The sequence below is a fragment of the Morus notabilis genome, unplaced genomic scaffold (assembly GCF_000414095.1).
Source record: "Morus notabilis unplaced genomic scaffold, ASM41409v2 Scaffold936, whole genome shotgun sequence".
In the NCBI taxonomy this organism is placed as follows: domain Eukaryota; kingdom Viridiplantae; phylum Streptophyta; class Magnoliopsida; order Rosales; family Moraceae; genus Morus; species Morus notabilis.
This window is the reverse complement of record NW_010367904.1, coordinates 143,351-162,261: the sequence shown is the minus strand read 5'-3', so window position 1 is coordinate 162,261 and position 18,911 is coordinate 143,351. Positions and strand designations below refer to the sequence as shown.

Here is an 18,911-nt window from a genome sequence, read left to right as displayed (position 1 = left end):
TCTCGAAGCACGGTCTCAATATCCATTGTACTTGATGAAGACGTTCAATCCAATAGCAATTCCTAAATAATTTCAAAAACAATAACTGTTAATCAACATGCAATTACTCCTAGTCGTCATCGAGTCATTAAAAATGACCAGTCATAACACTGTATAATGGCTGGTCATAAGGCAGTTATAGAGTGTTAGTCATAACACTATGAGTCATTTCAGTCATAATATTATGACCGGACGGTCATATCACTATGACTACCTTACGGTCATAATACTATGACCGGCCATTTTGACTCATATTATTGACGACGAGGGAATGAGGGCGCAGGGAAGAGAGAGACCGAGTAGAGAGAGAGGCCAAACTTGATAGAGAGAGAGAGAGCTAAAAATGGGGTGTAGAGAGAGAGAGAATGGGCGTGAGAGAGTTGAGAGTTTCTTTGAGGTGCTTTGGGCGTGAGAGAGTTGAGAGTTTCTTTGAGGTGCTTTTAAATGATAATTTTGATAGAGAGAGAGAGAGAGTTGAAAATGGGGTGTAGAGAGAATGAATGAGCGCGAGAGAGTTGAGAGTTTCTTTGAGGTGCTTTTAAATGATAATTTTAATCTAAGTGGCATAGAAGTTATTTGACCTCACTGCTGACATGGCAATACTAATTGTGAAAGTATACAAAAGTGGTGCTAAAATTAATAATAATTTATTCATGAGTGCTATTATTGAAATTAATCCTATTCATTAATCGTCACAAAATACAATCACTAATATACTTATAAACATCTAGAAGATAAACTTAACTAATTCAAAAATAATCCTACAAATAAACATAATCTTAATTTAAAATTAAAGTAAAGATAAAATATTATCCTAAAAGATAAATATATAAATTAAATTCAAAAATCTTAATCTAATTCATCCTCATTAGTACACGTGTTCTAGATGGTTAATGCATGTTGAATAATTCACAAATTTTTTTTGCAATAAAATTAACTAGTTCCATGCATAAACTTGAAAGTCCTCTAATTGACTTTAACTTGGCCGCTTCTTAAGCTCAAAACTCTTTAACACACCAAGGATAAAAATATAAGCACTTATTTAGGTCGAAACTCAATACCAAGGAAGGATAAAAATAAAACCACAATCTCGTCTTGCTTCAAACTCATCTCAAAAACACCACCATCATTTCCACCATCGTAGAACTCTCCAAGCTTAAGCTCTCTAAATCCATCTTCCCCCTTAGTAACGATCGTTTTGCCACTGTCATCGTCATCGCGACCGCCACCCTCATATTCCCAAGCTCTTTCCAAATTAGTTTGAAATTTGGACTCGCTAAGGATTTTGTCAGTTTGAGAGGAAAACTTGAGAGATACCTCTATAAAACCATAAAGGGCGTGCCGATCATAGAAATCGAAAATTAAGTATACCGAATATGTCGTGTTTGGCGACAGTATGTGACGTGTATTCAATTTTCCATGAAAACGCAAGGATGATCGACGCAGTTTTAGCTCCTGGCTCATGCCCTTGAATCTGCAATTTTTCTCAAAAATAACGAGAAAATGTTGATGAGCTATCAGTCCATTTCAAAGACTTCTAAACTAACAAGCAAAATATGGTCTGAAAATTTACTCTACTAGTTTCAATTTCAAAATGTCAACTCTCGACTAAAAAATTTGTTCATATATAGCTTTTAAGAAGAAAATCCAATTCAGAGGCTTTCGCTACCTTCCATCATTCATTTTTGTTTTTTTCTAAACTACAAACTTCGTAGGAAAAGTACTATCTTCGTATCAAATATATACAAGTAGTACTAGGAGGCCAAATTGTATACCAAATCTCATATATTGACCACAATAATATCCCTAATTGTTTTTTTAAACGTAGACTTCAAATCTGTCAAAGTCACAGTTTGGCAAGAGGAAGGACATACAACAAATAGAAAATTGGAAAACTGCCTCTAGAAAGAAAATTTTACTACTTCAGAGTTACAATTGTTTTTTTATTTTTAGCAAGAAAATAGCTAGTTCTTCTTTGTTATTGGTCATTTTCGTTTCTGTATGTAAGGAGAGATTCATAAATTAAAATTCTTTGTTATATGGAATCTTTTAAGGATTGTTTCATGATTGCGTTATTAATACCACAGAGATTGGACTACAAACCTGACGTTCGGCTGTGGCGGACTTAATCTACAGGCAAGGTTTCTAGGAAAGATTGTAAACAACGATAAGTTGCTAGATTGCATAATAGATGATATTTTACCACGCGATTGATCTAACTTTGCAATTACCTAATTAAAAATCAGTGCACAACATAAATATCAATTACAAATATATATATAAACATCTATATATATATATATATTTGGATTAGAAAGAAAAAAATAACAATTATATAAACATTTTTTTTGTTTAATTGTGTTCGAGAAAAGAAAATTACCTTAAAATTGGGGTTGTCCATTCCTTATATGTTTTAGATCATGAATCCTATTTTTTTATTTTAAAGACATGATGAAGTAAGTAGCCGAGAATGTTATTATATGAGATGAAATCCATTCCTTTTTGAGAAATAAGTAAATAAATAATTCTCTTAAGAGTTGATTTGATACTTAGAGCAGTAGGAGCTCCGATTCATGAATTTTTTTATGAATCACTGTCCATTAGAGAATCAATGGTACTGAAAGATAAAGATATAATTAGAGAGGTTAACGGATTTCACTTAACTCTAATTATTAACTATTTATGGATGATTGATCTATATGTAATGACTATATCAAATGGACACTTCAAAGTTTAGAAGTAATTTATATCTATAATTACGAGAATGCAATTCCAAGTTTATAGTAGAGTAACTTTTGGAATTAATAGAATTAATTAGTTAATTAAAGAGTTTAATTAATTATTAATTTTATTGGAGCTCAGAATTATAGGTCAATGAGTCACTGCACCGTCCTTGTAATTCTACAAGATACTAAGGGCAAAATGAAAATTTTAGAATTCTAAAATAAAACACTCAATGATAATTAATTGATAATTAATTATAAATTAAAGATTATTTAAATTTAAATTTGAATTTTGAAACACACATGTGAAGATGTTCTCATGGTGTGAACGCACAACACAGTGTGAATCCTTTTAGAATTCAGTTGCTTGCTCTCTAAGTTATCCAATTGACTTATTTGATAAGTTGTCCAATTTGAAATTCAAATTGATTTAAGTTTAACTTAAATTGGAATTTGAATTTGAGTCAAAATTGGATTGCAAGATAAATGCAGAATTTGTCCTATTTTTTACCTGCAGTAGTGGTGGCCGGCCAACATATGGATAAGGAAAAGTGGATTTTGTTTCAAAATCAAATTAGAAGTGGGAGATAATTATCAAGTTTTATCTTGGAGATAAAGATTAGACTTCTTCTAGGAGTATGAACTCTATAAATAGGAGATTGCAAAAAATTAGAGCACACAATTTTTGCTCTCCTAAGCATATAGTGGCCGAATTATAGACTGTGTGGAAAGAAAAAATTTTCTCCTAAATTTCACGTCATGCGTGTGTTGGTGTTCGTAGAAACTTGTAAGGGTAAACAAGTCAAAAAAGAGAAATGAAAAATACAGAATTATAAAAGGTAAAAATTGAAGAGGAGAATATTTAGATAGGTACGACATAAAATTTGATATCTTATGTTAAAAATGCTAGCATCACTCTTTCCGTTATTCTCTATGTCACTTTCTATATTTACTGTTTGACACATAGAGTTCATTATCTTATTTTCTGTTTAAATAATAATATATTATATTAGTGTAGTCCACGTGTTAAACAATGAACACAGAAAGTGAAAAAAAGCGACAAAAAAAATAATGCTAGCATTTTTCATTTATATTAATACATATTTATTTTTAAATTTTTTTAGTGGATGCACATGTCCCATTAATATATTTTATGACCAATGGAGCACCTAATCTCAAAATCGGGATATAATTGTCTGTCAGATCGACCTATCGTTGTAGATTCTAACTTCTGATGTGGCGTTAACTTTTTTCAAATGGTTTTGATTGGTATGCTTAGACCCCGTTCATTTCACCGATTTGTGTTTAGAATTTGAGTTTTGCTATAGTAAAAAGCTCTCAAAAACAGTCACATCTAACTTTTTTGTTACAGAAAAAACTCTCACATAAAGTCACATATCAACTCGTATCAGTGAACTAAACGGGCTCTTAGTGTCGTTAATTAGCAATGCCAAAGGAACAACAAGCTTAACTTATCTCATCTTATTGGATTTACTGAATGAGGACAAAATGGTAAAAACAAAGCTATCATTAGGTGAGGCCTGGGTTCTCAGGTCCTCTCCATATAAAAGTCCCGCTTTTTTTATTTTTTTAGATAAGACACTTTTTCAGTAAATAATAACTAATCCATCTACACTGTAAGTTTGGGCTGGTCTAAACAGGATGGCATAAAGTCCGCCACTGGCGACTGTTGGTCCGGGTTAGGCCCAAGCTCTCAGGCCGGGTTAGGCTGATGTTCCAAGCCTAAAACCTTATTCGGGCTGGCCCTAGGACTTTCGAGCTTTAAGGTTAGGCTGAGCAAACCCTCCACTCTTAAGGGTCGGGGCCAGATCAAGCCGGTCCAAATTTTTACCTCTATAGAGTAGTATAAAATATATTAAAATGCAATGGCATAAATCTAAAGATATTGAATTTCAGTGGCGTGTTATGTAATTTGGTTTAAAAGAATTTCCTCCAAAAATAAAAGAATTCAAACGCCAAACAGTCAAAGAAAAGGGATTGAACGACATTAAAAAAAAAAAAAAAAAAAAAACCGTAAACAAGAGACGACAAATGACGATATAACAAGGAAAACGATAAACGACACAAAACTTTCAACCATTACGGTTACTAAACGACACTGAGCGTACAAAGAATAATGTAAGAATTCAAACGACTAAAAAGGCAGAATTATTGTATGTCGTAACGACATAGCCGTATTGTATGTCGTTTCTATTAGGCGCGTGTCTCTGTGCGTTTCAGTTCAGCGGTCGTTGGACTCGGAGCGTCGTCTTCCTCCACAACATTTTCTCGCTCTGCTCGTTTCTTCTTTCCCTGCTCCCGCCCACCCTTTGACCTCTGTGTTTCTAATAATAGCTTAAACAAAATCCTAAATTTCATTCCTTCAGTTTTTCTCCATTCATAATCTCAATTTGCAAAAGCATTAATCAAAAGTTCGCATCTTTCCGATCCTTAATTTTCGAAGCCGATTGTAATTAAAAAAAGCCTAATTTTTGTTTTTGTTTTTGTTTTTCAATTTTTTCTGCAGTTCGCCGTCCAGATGCCAATCTTCTCGGTTCCCCATCGCTCAAAGTTCTTGTCTTTTTTCCTTCTGGTCTCTGTTTATTTTTCTTGCAGGTAAGCACCCATTTTTAATAATTTTTTGTTATTTTCAAGCTGCTGATATTTTTAATTTTTGTGAGAATTTTCAATTTTCCGTTTTTTTTTTTTTTAGTTTTTGAAGAAGTGTTAATTTTTTGCTTTCTTAAATAAATCCTCCAAGAAATTCAGGTGTGAAAGCAACACGAGCACAGGAAAAGAGCAAACGTTAGCGATAATAAAACCAGATGGATTGTTTAATAACTACACTGATGAGATAAAGAATGTGATATTGGATTCGGGTTTCGCTATTTGTAAGGAAATGACCCTTCAACTTGATGAGGACGGCGTTAGAACCTTTTATGTTGAGCATTCTCTAAAGAGCTTCTTTCACAGTCTTATCACATACATGACAAGGTACCCATTGAAACTCATGTTTGTGGACGTTCTAAAGCTCCATTTTTGTTGTATGCTTTTGTTGCATTTTGATAGAAGTGATAGAGATCTTTGAGCCAATGAAAAATGATTATCGAAAATCGTTCGATCAATTCAGCCATTGATCTTTTGTTATAGGAACTCACAAGCTTGTTACAGCCTTGTTAATTTGGTTGTTTACTTTATAATTTAGCTTCATTGTAGTTCAGAGCTTTCACTATCTGGATTAATACTGTCTTTTTTTTTTTTTTTTTTTTAAATGAATTTGCTTATATGTTTTTACTAGAAGAATGAAATTTAGTCATCTCATAACCTTCAACATTGTTACCGCGGTTCCTAGTGATCCTCTCATGCTGCTGAAACTACTTTTGTCAGTGGGCCGGTGTTGGTTATGGTTTTGGAGAAGGAAAACGCGGTCGCCGATTGGCGTGCTTTGATTGGGCCAACTGATTCGAGGAAGGCAAAGATCACTCATCCTCACAGGTTATCTAATACCCTTACAGATTCTTTGTATTCTTTGTATCGCTTCATATGTTTTCTAAATTGTTAATGAGACTTTCCAATCATGATTTCTCTTATATTTTCAGCCTAAGAGCAATGTGTGGAATTGATTCCGAAAAGAACTGTGTGCATGGTTCGGATTCTCCTCAATCGGCTCAAAGAGAGGTCTCGTTTTTCTTCAAAGAGATGTCTGCAGGTAAAATCCTTTTCTCGTGTATAAAAATTGGGGTAAATGTGAATTTGCCGACTTTTGGACTGTGAATAGACCTGGAGTGCCATCTGCATTGATGAGATCTGAATTTATAAGGCTCACTAGAGTGCAATGCATGCATTTGTACAAGAAACACTCTTTTTCTAAAAAAGTATGCATTAGATTAAGTGTGTTTGCTTGTTTGCCTTATTTTTTGTGATCATTAATGCCTCGTGGAACGAAGCCTTATTACTTGATAATATAACATGCAAATATGATCGATACGCTCCTGCACATCAAATTTATTATTTGTTATGCAGAAAGTAGGTGGCGTGTCCCTCCTAACAATCGCATTTCTTTTTTCTTTTCACAGGAAGCAGCGTTATGGAACATGACGAACTGTAACTGGCCAGCAAAGTTGGGGACTGTCTTCTAAGTTTAAAGTTTTCTAGAATACTTCAGCCAGTTGGTTCGGCCATCGATTGTTTGAATGTTTTCTTGTACACTTCTGCCAGTTGGTGACTTGCTCACTGATCAATTGCTTAAAACATATATTATGTCAAGTGTCACACGACACATCTTGTTAATTTCCTGAATACGCGATTGTGAATGTTGCCACCTAAGAGACGCCGAAAAGTTCCATCTCACCCCTAAGTAACAACTCTGCACTAGATGAAAAATTGTTGGTGTTTAACAGTTGCATTTGAGATACCAGTGTGTCTGTTCTATTATTCTTTCTGATGTACACTCTCAAATGCTGAGAACGAGTTTTGTTTCTCTCTCACTTGAGGCTAATTGGAAAAAAAAAAAGAAAGAAAAAAAGAGAAGCAAATCTGCAGTAAAAGAAAGGTTCTTATAAATATTCAATTGAAAAGCATCTTGTCTCTGCAAAGCTTTAGCATATATTTACTTTATGATCCTATATCTTGCAGGAACCAATTTAATATTCAAAACTGTTGGAAGTAAATACATATGGAACATGACTGGATATTGGAAACATAAACTAAACAATTTAGTACCCATGACCCATGTTGTTCTCAGTTTGGTTGGAGCAAAGACTAGCGGAGAAATAAGCAAGTCATATTGAAAACATGTACAAAAAACTGTAATTTATATACAGATTGCATAGAGCATCATAACCCAGCTGCAACATATAGTGAGATTACAGCTTTGCTTGACTAGACTCTATAGAGGATTTCCCTTTTACCAAAAACGTTAGAAATGGACATGGATAGAACACAAACAAGGTCCTAATTAGCGGCCAACAATGAAGGATTTCTCTTTGGTTTTGAGAGACAAAAGGCCACATTTTATTACTTTGATGCAACAAAGATAATATTATCTTGATTTCTTGGGTCTTTAGGAGCTTCATGAAGACGAAACATTTGCTTAATCTTAAATGCAAGAAGTAGTAATATGTAATTAATTTAAGTGAAGATCCAATGAAAGAAGAGCTAGTCAAACAATGAGGGCAACACCTTTCTAGAAGATAATGGAAACTGCAAAACATTCCAAAATTAGAAAGCCTAGGTCCCACTTACTATATTTCGCCCGGATTCCTAAATTCTAGACACTAGTAGATGCAATAACCCCACATGGCTTTCTTTTTCTTTTTTCACTAAAAGGCTGTATCTTGGTGGAGGTGATCCTTTTACCCTTTGGGTGGCAAATCTCGAGGAAGAAGTAAATTTTGAGTTCCTTATTTGAACTCTTTAAGGCAAATAAAATATGATGACGAGCTCAGTGACGGTACATTCTTAGATATTTTTCATGGGATTATCAGTCATATCACTAATTATATGCTCACGAGTTTACTAGTTGTATTTGTACCAGTTCAACCTAAATTGAAATGGTGAGTACAGTTTGAATTGATTTTTGATCGATCATTAATTTAAACTATTTAGATAGTTTAAACTAATTGAACTACTCAATTTAGAGTTTACTTAGCCATTTTTTTCGAGTATTTTAAATAATTTTTGAATACTCAACCTATTAATTCTGCTCTCTATACACAGCCAAACTTATTCCTTGTTCAGAATTAAATGTTAACTGCACATCGATTGCAACTTAAATCATAGAGTTTAATTTTTTTTTTTTTGTCCATATCATTACTTTGTGGTGTGATTTAAGGACACGTTGCTTTGTTTAAGCTCTTAAACACGGTTTAGCTTTGAGAGTATTGATTCATGATTTTTCTTAACGCACTGTGTTTAAGAGAGTGCACAATCTCACATGTCAGTTGTTTAAGCGATCCTTGTGGGATTTGTGTCCACAAATCAAAAAGTGATTTGGATTAGCCAAACTAATTGGCTTTCTAGTTAATGTACTAAACCTGTTATTTTAGTTGGTATCCTGCAATATGAGAGTGACAGAACACAACACTCAGCCAAGAAAACTGTGTTTTTATTAGTGTAATCTAAACATCTTCTGAAAAGAAGGAATTGAAAACAACAATTAGATTAGAATAATTGACACTTGACTTGAGCTACTACAAAAGACGAGAATTATGTAGAAACAAAAAGAGGCGTTTTCATATATGGTAAAGTTCATAGTCGATAGAATCATAGTCAAATTGGGGGGTGTTTGGAAAGTGGCATCCATAGATTAAAGTCAACCCGACTTCTTTGGTACACGTGTTGGTCCGACATTACATGATGGGGCTTGCTTTGTCGTGACACGTAGCCAAATGTTAGAATCTAATCACAATTGCAGTGTGGTGGCCCACTCTAAGCTGACGTGGCTGGATCCTGTGTGGTGATTTTTTTAGTTCAGGTTTCTAGCTAGAAATTTGCATGTACAGTACAATTACGGGAAGATGCTAGGAAGAGAACTAATAAGAGCTTTGAAAAGTAAAACCCTTCTAGCGAAAAAATAGCTTTGAGTGAATAACATTATTCTCAGAGTAATGTTATTAGATACCGGTGGTGTTTAGTATTATTCATTAATAAAATATGAGTCTCATAATAATGAGATTGATAGATGAAGCTCATTTTTTATTAGTGTTGATGCTTAACATCGATAATATTTTAAGTATTTTTCTTATTGTCTTTTAAGCCTTCCTTGATATGGGGGATCTGTAGTTAAACAAGTACTGTTTATATTGTTGAGAGAGATCTATTCTGCCCAAATTTCGACAAGAGATTTTGCTGAAGGGTATTCTTCATCTCGTGTCTTAATTTCAAGGATTTTCTGTGGCGGTTTTAAACGTAATGAACTTTGACAAACTCTTTCTTTACTACTACTTATAAATGCATAATTCCTCTAGTGGAAAGAGGAAAAGACCTTTCTCAGTAAATTAAACAAGAAAAATGTGTTGTCAAAAAAATATTTATTGATATTGTGCAATTAGAATTGTGTGATGAGAATCAATTATAAATCTAACAAAAGTCGATGAATGTCTAACGATTTAGAATTATGCACTATCAATCTATCAGGTAGGGTACACATTAATTTTTTACACCCTGTCAAAATTTTAATGTAGATCCAATATCTAAATAGTTTAATGAAGAGTAAGAGATCTTGGGTAGAGTAAGAAAAGAAACACCACACTGTGATATGACTTTATTAAATCACATCAAATTTACATACTTTCATTTTTTATATGACTTAAATGCAATGTGATATTTAGATATATACCCAAAGAAATATACACTACCATTAGGAAAACCCACCATTAAAAGACCCAATAAGGAATTATCAAAAACAAATTAATACCAAGTTTTTCCTACAATTAGTTTGAGAAATCTTTTACTTATTGTTTTTACACCTTGTTTTTAGGGTTACAAGTACTACAAAATTTTGAAAATCAATAATATTGGTTATCACAGTTTTTCTTTCCTTTTCTTTTTGAAAAGGTTCTTGTCTAAAAAGGAAATTTGCTGTGAGCTACGTAGAATTGGGAGCAGGTAAGAATATGAGTCGGCTGGTCCCAAAATGAAGGGACATTCCCACGGGAAAATGGCATTTCTATGCCGCCCTCTGTCATGACTCCATACCTCTTTTTCGGACTTTCTTCTAAACACTCATATGATATGATCATATCCTTTTTGCTGCAACTTGCCAGCCCATCCCTTCCAATTTCCCATGTACAACGTTACATGCTCTACATATTCTTATCTTTTAACTTTTTTGCTACAATTGATTACTCGACCTCGTTAAGCAAAACACACGTATATAAAAATCGACTATATGCATACTAGGATGCATAATATTATTGAAACGTGAAACACTAGGATGCATATTAGTGAACATCACTTAACTACGTAACCAGATGTTGAACCACAAGTAGTGAAACGACGTGTTCAATTAGTGAAACGTGTGTGTGTAATATATATATATATTCAAGACGTTTGGTTCATGGATTAGAACCATGTGATTAGAACTATTTTCGATTTACGTGTATTTTTTGTGAGAGAAAATAATGTAGTGAACTATGATTCAAATCAGGGAATGAATCCCTCAACCAAACAACCAGAACATATGTACGTACAATAAATATATTTAAGGTTCATTCGATTTAGCACCACTAGAAAAATTGCCTTAAGATCAGTAATCTCTAAATTAATATGATATAGTGGTAAAAGAGTGACACAAAGGCTTCCACGTTCACCCATGAGTTATTAAGTATATAGGCCCTAATTAATGACTAATATTATTGAATGCATACCAAAAGTATTGGTTTATGAGATAAGAGTCATTAAAGGAAAAATGAAAGGAAATGTTTTCTTGCGAGTGGCGTATATATGTGCGTGTGTATAATATTCAATATTATATAAGAGAATAAAGGTTGGGGCACAAGGAAATATAGACTAGATACAAATATATAAGTTTAAGGTCGGAAGGAGAGAAGTTTTGCTGTGAGGCAAAAAAAAAAAAAAAAAAAGCCGTTTTTGGGAACTTGAACCCAGTAGAAACTTGGGAATACCACGGCGATCAGCTTGGCCATGAAATTCATAAAAGTTTCGTATATATAGTTTTGTTTATACTTCCAAAGCTCTATTGATCTCTCGTTCGCTTTTTGTTTTGAACACCACATAAGTTTTTTTTTTTTTTTTGCTTATTATAGATCATCATAACTTCTTCACAACGCCTTCATATTCATTTATCACTTCTGATCACCATCTGGGAAGTTAATTTCTGAGCCAAATCTTCTTCTGATTCTGATCATCTTGTCCTTTCTATCTCAGAAAATGAAGGTAATTAAGTCAGTATATTTTATATTGATATTATCATGTAATGTATCTTGTTAATTTGTCTTTTAGCTGACAAGGTTTAATATACATGTGACCTCGTTCATTTCACCGATTCGAGTTTTCAGTTCTAAATTTCTACAGTAAAAAGCTCTCAGAAAATGTCACATTTAACTTTTTCTGCTACAGTGAAAAGCTCTTAGAAAATGTCACATCTCAGCTCAAATTGAAAACTCGAATCCGTGAAGTGAACGAGGCCGTAAAGTAATTAATTAGCTAGATCGATTTGATTATTAATGAATAACGATGGTTTTGGCTTGTGTTAAAGCAGCTGTTTGGTTGGGTGCAAAATAAGCTTAATGGATCAAAACAAGCGAACAGGAAATCAAATGCAGTTCCGACTAAGAGTAAGCACTACTATGATCTTATTTTATGAATTCTATATAATTATTCGGTTTTTTTTTTTTGGTTGCTTTTCACACGTCGAAATCTAAATCATATTACATTACTTTTCAAAATTAATCAAGACCATTCTGTTTATGAAAGTTACAATGCAATTTGTGGATATATGGCATTAATATTTGATGCTTCCTTCGTAAGTTTTAATATTATTGGTTTTGAGTTGTATATATAAAATTCGGCTTAAAAAAACATAGGAAACTAATTAATTAGCCATATAGTAAACGTGTCAAATTTGGATTTGATAAGTCAAATCCAAGTTTAGATCTGATAAGTCAACATGGCGAAGTTTGGATCTTTTAATATAATACTAATGATAAAAGAAACTGTAAAGTACTATAAGCTTGGTAGATCCCAAGAGCTAATTAGATTTTATTTTCTTACAATTAAGTTCCGCGGTTAAAAAAAAAAAAAATTAATGTGGTATTTATAACTTGTGGGTGGGTATGTAAAATATGGTTTGCATTGTTTGAACATTATTTGATTTTATTTTTAAAAAAAAAGCTTAATTATCTAAATTTTCATGGTGTAGATTATTATGCAAAACAAGAGCATCGAGAAGAATTCAGTGATTGGCCACAAGGATTGTTCTCAATTGGAACGTTTGGTAACGACGATATAAAAGAAATTACGGAAAGCCAAAATATTAACAATATTCAGGAGGAGAATAATCCATCTTGGTCTGAGGAAGTACTAGATATCACTCCTGAAGAAGTTGGCAAACTACAAAAAGAGTTGACGAAGCTGTTATCCCGGAAGCCAAACAAGGAAAAGGAAATCTCAGAGCTTCCTTTGGATAGATTCCTAAATTGCCCCTCAAGCTTGGAGGTCGATAGGAGGATTAGCAATGCACTTTGCTGCAGCGAGTCCGATAATCATGATGATCATAATTATGATGATAAGGACGATGAAGATATTGATAAAACCATCAGTGTCATAATTGGTAAATGCAAAGAAGTACTCATTTCTGCAGAGAGAAATAAGAAAGCCATTGGGAAGAAATCCATTTCTTTTCTTCTCAAGAAGATGTTTGTTTGTAGAAGTGGGTTTGCTCCTGCTCCAAGTTTAAGAGATACACTTCAAGAGTCCAGAATGGAGAAGGTATATTCTATGTTTTCAGAATTTATGATTTCTTTTTTTTTTTTTTTCTTTTCTTTTTTCAAAAAGAAAAAAGATCGGTGCTTGATCTTCTTAGATTTTGCACTTTCGGTCATAGAGGCCCTTTTTTTTATATACAAATTGCTCTAGAACTTTCTATTTCTCTTCTATTTCTTATGTTAGTTTATCTCAATACAATATGCAAATATAAAAAGAATCTCACAAAAATTTGATGCTTCTAGAATATTGTTTAGTGCTAGTGATTAAAGATATATTTTAATCGTAAATATTTCACATTTGATTTTATCATCAAGTTTAGAGTTCAAACTCTAATTTTAAACTTTGAATAATAAAATAAAATACGTTTAGTAACAAAATTTAAATTCTAAACTCAAATTAACGAAATAAACGAGCCTATATACACATGCAATGTGGCTTATTTATATTATTGGTGTGCAGCTTTTGAGAACAATGCTTCACAAGAAGATGTCCCATCAAAATTCTTACCGGGCATCATCCGTGAAGAAATACCTAGAGGACAACCCAATGACGAAGAAGAAAAATGACCAAGATAAGACGGCATATAATGAGTTAAAGAAGAAAAATGATCAAGATGAGACGACGCATGATCAAAAAACTGATGATGGGGGTAAATGGGTCAAGACAGATTCTGAATGTAAGTTTCAATATATACTTTTTTTTTTTTTTTTTTTTGGTTCAGTAGAAAGTTACAGTATATACTTGGAATTTGCACATTATGTATAATATTCTTGGCTTAACTTATTTCTGTATATAAAAAGAGACAAAAGCTGACATTCATTGCTTCTGCGTTTGATTGCAGATATTGTTCTGGAGATTTGAGTCTTCTTTCTTCCTTCTAATAGCAACTGTAGCATTCTTATTACAAGGTAAAATTAACCCCCAAATGTTTTTAAGCCTTCATCTAATATTGAAATTATCCATTAATTGATATCTAGTTGACACTTTTTTTATGCAGATTCAAAAGTCTATGCCTTGTTATTTAGTTACACTTGGAATTGACCTGAAGTCTGCTATTATTTAAATGTTTTGAAATTATGGGGTCAAAAGAGCTTCAATAAATTCATCAATGGTGGCTTTCTGTGAGGATAAAAAAAATCATCAGCTCGTGAGTACTGTTTTGGCAGACGGTGGATGATCAAATCCCCCTTTTTTTTCATGGTTTGCATCTGTGAACACAGTCACAGTACTGCAATTCATGTTATTGTTCTGCTGGCCGTGGTCGAGCTACACATATTTATATGGTTTTCTACCATTTTTCTTTCTTTCTTTGTTTTCTTTCTTTCTTTCTTTCTTGGTTTTTTTTTTTTTTTTTTTTTTCTGGCCGAAATGCCATCTTCTTGTAAGATATTTTGAGGTAAATAATATTAGATAGACCTGCCATTGCAAAGATATAGGCTATTGCTTATCTTACGAGAGTACAGAGAACAACTTGTTTCTCCTTAGCTAGCATGTTCATTACAATTTTAAGGTCCGTTTAGTAGATAGATTTAAAATCATAATTTTAAATCCTAATTTAGAATTAATGTTTATTTACAGTGATTTTAAATTATAATTCAGAATCAGTGTTTAGTTTTGATGATTCTGAATTATGATTTAGAATCTGATGTGATATTTTAAACTAGCTCAAATCATGATTTTAAAATCACTACTCCTCTTAATTTAAGGTAATTTAAACCTTTGATTCTGAATTATAATTTGAACCTAAAATCATGAATCATGATTATAATTTTAAAATTATAAATAATGATTATAATTTTAAAATCATAGAATCACTTTAATTTGAATCCGCGTACCAATCTAATTGCAATTTATCAAATCAAAGTTGATTTTAATGAAGCATTGAAAGTCAAACTCGAAATTTGTTAATTGCCACTTCTAAAAAAAATTAAATCGAATGATCGGAAGAAAGTTTGAAAGGGAAATAAAAAAAATAAAAAAAAGAGATATTTTCTTTTCACCCATGAGTGATATTAATGCCCAAAGTTTTATCTTTATTCATAGACAACAAAATTGACTTATTTAAACGACCAGTAATTTATGTCGTTTTAGAATGAAAATTTTGACTTTGAAACGACATGTCGTTTCGATAATCAACAGGTCGTCTTCTGCAGCTGGAGTGAACGACATTATTCTAACTTCTATTAACGATTGGAGGAGTTTATAAACGTCAAAAATCATGTCGTTTTTGGCTCGAGCGACAATAATATTCTCTTTTTAAAATAAGGGAAGATTCCCTTTTTGAAAAAAGGAAATATTTTACCGCCGTAAATAATTTTGAAATAATTTATGCACAAAAGTGCTCTTTTTGTTTTACGGAGTGGAAATACCCAAAGCATCCATTTAAAAATTAAAAAATAAAATCAATCGCCAATCAAATGGCAACCAATGGAGCAGCCAACAACAACCGAAAGAAATCCTTCTATATCTTCTTTTAATTCCACCATCTCAAAATCGAAACCCTAGAAATTATTTTCCCTCAATATTTAACATTCCTTTGGCTTTCTCTTCTTCGTCTCTTTCTCACTTTCTAGTTCGAATTCCCCTCCTGAATCTCTTCCAAGGCGATTGGATCTGAGTGCTTTTTCAAAACTCCTCCTAATCTCCTCAATCCGGAAGAGGATCTTCAATTTCTTAAATTATTGGGGGTTTTCGGATCTGAAAAGCTAGGGTTTTCTTTGATACTTTATAAAGGTTCGGACTTTTTCCGATTTTCTTCTCGGTGGAATCAAATTAGGGGTGTTTGGATTTGATTACTTCTCTCTGGTGAATTGCGAAGAGGTTTGGGTTTGGCATCAGAGAGAAATCTGAGCTGCCAATGCCATTGGTTTGGTTTCTAGTGAAATTTTCGGTTGTTTTTGAGGTACCGAAAACGTCTGAAATCGTTGACACCAATGTCTTGGGCAGGACCGGAAGATATCTATCTTTCTACTTCTCTTGCTAGCTATCTCGACAGTAAGCGCTTTGTCTTCTCTATATCTCCTTTGGTTTTTTTTTATAATGGATTTTGGTAAAGCTTCCACTTTTATGGTTATTAACTTTTGTTTTCTATTGAATTGTGGTGTTTTTTTTTCCCTGACACGCTTTAGGCCATCTAGGTTTGTTGTTGTCTGTTCTGTCAACTGTCGTTTCCCCTTATTTGTATTTAATTTTGAACTGTGACTTGTTAATTGTCAAAGCTTTTCTGGGGTCTACAGTTATTTGAGTGAGTTTAATTTTTCGACGAACTGAGGAAAATTTTCAACTATTTTCAACTGTGCTTCAGTGTGGATCTATATATACGTATCAACATTATTATAAGAATGTCAAAGCCATGGATCCATTACCAAAATTTCTCTCATTGTCTTCTCTGGTTCCTTTTTTTTTTTTTTCCTTTGCGTCCTATGTAGTTGTATTTTTCTCAGCCATCGATTGGTTTGGGATATTTATGAATGTTATTTTCTTATGGAATACAAATTACTTTGTAATAAATGAAATTTATTGAATGTTTTGACAAAAAGTTGGTATTTTTATTTCAATTATTTCTCCTCTTCTAATGAGCAATGCACCACTGAAAAAAGATTTCAACTGGAGCAATCTGTTGCCTAGTAAGGTTGAATCTTGGATGAAGCAATTCGTTCTTACGCCATGTTCTAAATTTTTTTATGTTGCAGAGAAACTTCTTGTGCTGCTTCGAGATGGTCGGAAGCTTTTGGGGATACTCCGATCATTTGATCAATTTGGTAATAGCATTTTCATCTAACGAATTGGATTTCAAACGTTAAGATGTTACAACTAACTGAAGAAATTTCTGTTTCTCAAATGTAGCAAATGCTGTTCTTGAGGGTGCATGCGAGAGAGTTATTGTTGGTGAACTTTACTGTGACATCCCTTTAGGTCTATATGTTATCCGTGGAGAGAATGTCGTTTTAATTGGCGAACTGGTATAGTCTGTAACTATTATGCTTTATACAGTAAGTAGTATGCATCATTGTATTCTCCTAATTATGATTTTTAATATGACCTCGTAGGACTTGGAGAGGGAGGAACTTCCCCCACACATGACTCGTGTTTCAGCTGCAGAAATTAAAAGGGTAATCATTTGACATTCTTTCATGACAATCATGTTGATATTGAGCATTTCTTACATTAGTTTGTTTACCTCTCCTTCATCATATGTTGAATCTTGCTCGTGGATCAATGTGTTCAAGTTACTGAACTGGTTATTATGGTTTGATTTGACGAATCGGTAAAAATCTTCATCTAGACGTTTTACGAAAAACTTAACTTTATACTCTATTAAAGTTGAATTTTTTTCCTTTTTTCTTTTTCCCCCACTTTCTCTGGAGTTGCAATAAAACTATAGAAGATTAGAAGATTCTTGAGGCAGCTTGTCAATAGATACTTTTTTCCCCCTTATTGTAAGTTATGCCAATTTAACTACAGGACTTTCAGAAGTCTGAAGCTTCCTAACAAAACTTATGACTGCGGGATACCCCAGGGCTTTAAATTCTGGTTTTCATGTGTTTGTTGTGAATTGCCCATGTGATTTCGTGACCAACCAATTCAAAACACTAAATACTGTATGGGGTTGTACTTCGTCTTGTCCATGGATATCCTCCTCCCGTAGGTCATTTTCATTGTTTAGTTGTCTACACATAAGAAAAGTCGAATCATCAGGAATTATTTTAGGTGGGAGAGATAAGGAGAATTCGAGTAAGTTGCAAAGAAAGGGAAAAAACAAAATAACATGATATGAGGGGGCTTATTGTTTCGTATGAATACGTGTCCCCATATCCCAGAGCATGTTGCTTGGCATTGTTTAGTAACATCTGATTAGATTCTTTTAGTAATGTTCATGTTGTGATTATGCAGGCACAGAAAGCTGAAAGGGAGGCCACTGATCTCAAAGGCACCATGAGAAAAAGGATGGAGTTCCTTGATTTGGATTGACGAGGGTTTCTACACTCCCGAGTAGTTCGCATGTTTGTCCGCAAATATTATAGCGGCTGTAATTCCTTTTTTCATCTTCTTCATCTTCTTCTCTGCTTTGGTAGGAAGTTTACTTTTGTTAGAAGTCGGATACTTCTTAAACTAGAAGTTTAATGCTGAACCATTCTTCAAATTTCTTCGTGTAATATTTGTCTGAACTGAATGAATAGAGTCTTAAAGGGTGTCTAGTCTAGAGTCATGAACCTTTTCGCTTTCAGCTCTTCTGAATTTGGGTCTTGTTTAGAAACGTTTTTAGTTAATCAAATAGTCAATAGTCTTAAGAATGTGAGGTTTGAATTTTCAGCCCAACAAAAGTTATTCCCAACAACTACCAGCTGGTTAAAGCACCACTACTGCATAATTTGGGACTTTTTTCAAAAGTAGATCTTAGATGGTATATGGTAATGAATGGACTTTTCACTTTAGTAATTATAAGTACAAATTTTTATTTGGCAGTGTGTGTGGTCTATGTAATTAGACAAATTTTATATGGTGATCTTTGATTCAATTTTCCTTATCTCGCGGCTTCAAGCGAGCAGAAAGAGACAGACCAAACATTCATTTTTTGTTGGCATTATGAACCTACTTCAACAATCAACATGATTTAGGAAGTCGCGGCAAATCAAATCTTCAGTTGGAGAAAAATGTGTACCCGCGGGACCTATTCTTGTCGCGATTTATAAATTAAAA

General features: G+C 33.2%; 4 protein-coding genes across 4 annotated transcripts; 3 read left to right on the top strand and 1 right to left on the bottom strand.

Annotated features, from left to right (window-relative positions):
• Positions 1–1,077: 1,077 nt before the first annotated feature.
• Positions 1,078–1,722, bottom strand: LOC21391542 (F-box protein PP2-B11). Its single transcript, XM_024175776.1, has 2 exons — positions 1,709–1,722; positions 1,078–1,513 (listed from the first exon to the last, which is right to left on the bottom strand). The coding sequence occupies exons 1-2, from the start codon at positions 1,720–1,722 to the stop codon at positions 1,078–1,080; spliced, it is 450 nt and encodes a 149-aa protein (XP_024031544.1).
• A 3,278-nt stretch (positions 1,723–5,000) lies between these two features.
• On the top strand, positions 5,001–7,333 carry LOC21391541 (probable nucleoside diphosphate kinase 5). The gene is made up of 6 exons (XM_024175784.1): positions 5,001–5,194; positions 5,290–5,378; positions 5,532–5,756; positions 6,150–6,257; positions 6,362–6,471; positions 6,839–7,333. The coding sequence occupies exons 2-6, from the start codon at positions 5,302–5,304 to the stop codon at positions 6,868–6,870; spliced, it is 552 nt and encodes a 183-aa protein (XP_024031552.1). The 5' UTR covers positions 5,001–5,194; positions 5,290–5,301; the 3' UTR covers positions 6,871–7,333.
• A 4,321-nt stretch (positions 7,334–11,654) lies between these two features.
• LOC112094565 lies at positions 11,655–14,290 on the top strand. The gene is made up of 6 exons (XM_024175775.1): positions 11,655–11,660; positions 11,986–12,061; positions 12,646–13,214; positions 13,671–13,887; positions 14,053–14,119; positions 14,209–14,290. The coding sequence occupies exons 1-5, from the start codon at positions 11,655–11,657 to the stop codon at positions 14,070–14,072; spliced, it is 888 nt and encodes a 295-aa protein (XP_024031543.1). The 3' UTR covers positions 14,073–14,119; positions 14,209–14,290.
• Positions 14,291–15,652: 1,362 nt separating this feature from the next.
• LOC112094567 (sm-like protein LSM1B) lies at positions 15,653–18,407 on the top strand. Its single transcript, XM_024175780.1, has 5 exons — positions 15,653–16,205; positions 16,904–16,972; positions 17,058–17,173; positions 17,261–17,323; positions 18,105–18,407. Exons 1-5 carry the CDS (start codon positions 16,145–16,147, stop codon positions 18,180–18,182), a joined length of 387 nt encoding a protein of 128 aa, XP_024031548.1. The 5' UTR covers positions 15,653–16,144; the 3' UTR covers positions 18,183–18,407.
• The last annotated feature ends 504 nt before the right edge of the window (positions 18,408–18,911 follow it).

Excerpts from the sequence above, each read along its gene's own strand:
- LOC21391541 (XM_024175784.1), top strand. The coding sequence starts at position 5,302 with ATGCCAATCTTCTCGGTTCCCCATCGCTCAAAGTTCTTGTCTTTTTTC. Across the intron at positions 5,757-6,149 it reads CTTATCACATACATGACAAG|TGGGCCGGTGTTGGTTATGG; the intron begins GTACCCATTGAA and ends TACTTTTGTCAG. Across the intron at positions 6,472-6,838 it reads CTTCAAAGAGATGTCTGCAG|GAAGCAGCGTTATGGAACAT; the intron begins GTAAAATCCTTT and ends TTCTTTTCACAG.
- LOC112094565 (XM_024175775.1), top strand. Across the intron at positions 12,062-12,645 it reads AAATGCAGTTCCGACTAAGA|ATTATTATGCAAAACAAGAG; the intron begins GTAAGCACTACT and ends TTCATGGTGTAG. Across the intron at positions 13,888-14,052 it reads GGTCAAGACAGATTCTGAAT|ATATTGTTCTGGAGATTTGA; the intron begins GTAAGTTTCAAT and ends GTTTGATTGCAG.
- LOC112094567 (XM_024175780.1), top strand. The coding sequence starts at position 16,145 with ATGTCTTGGGCAGGACCGGAAGATATCTATCTTTCTACTTCTCTTGCT. Across the intron at positions 17,174-17,260 it reads TCGTTTTAATTGGCGAACTG|GACTTGGAGAGGGAGGAACT; the intron begins GTATAGTCTGTA and ends ATGACCTCGTAG. Across the intron at positions 17,324-18,104 it reads CAGCTGCAGAAATTAAAAGG|GCACAGAAAGCTGAAAGGGA; the intron begins GTAATCATTTGA and ends GTGATTATGCAG.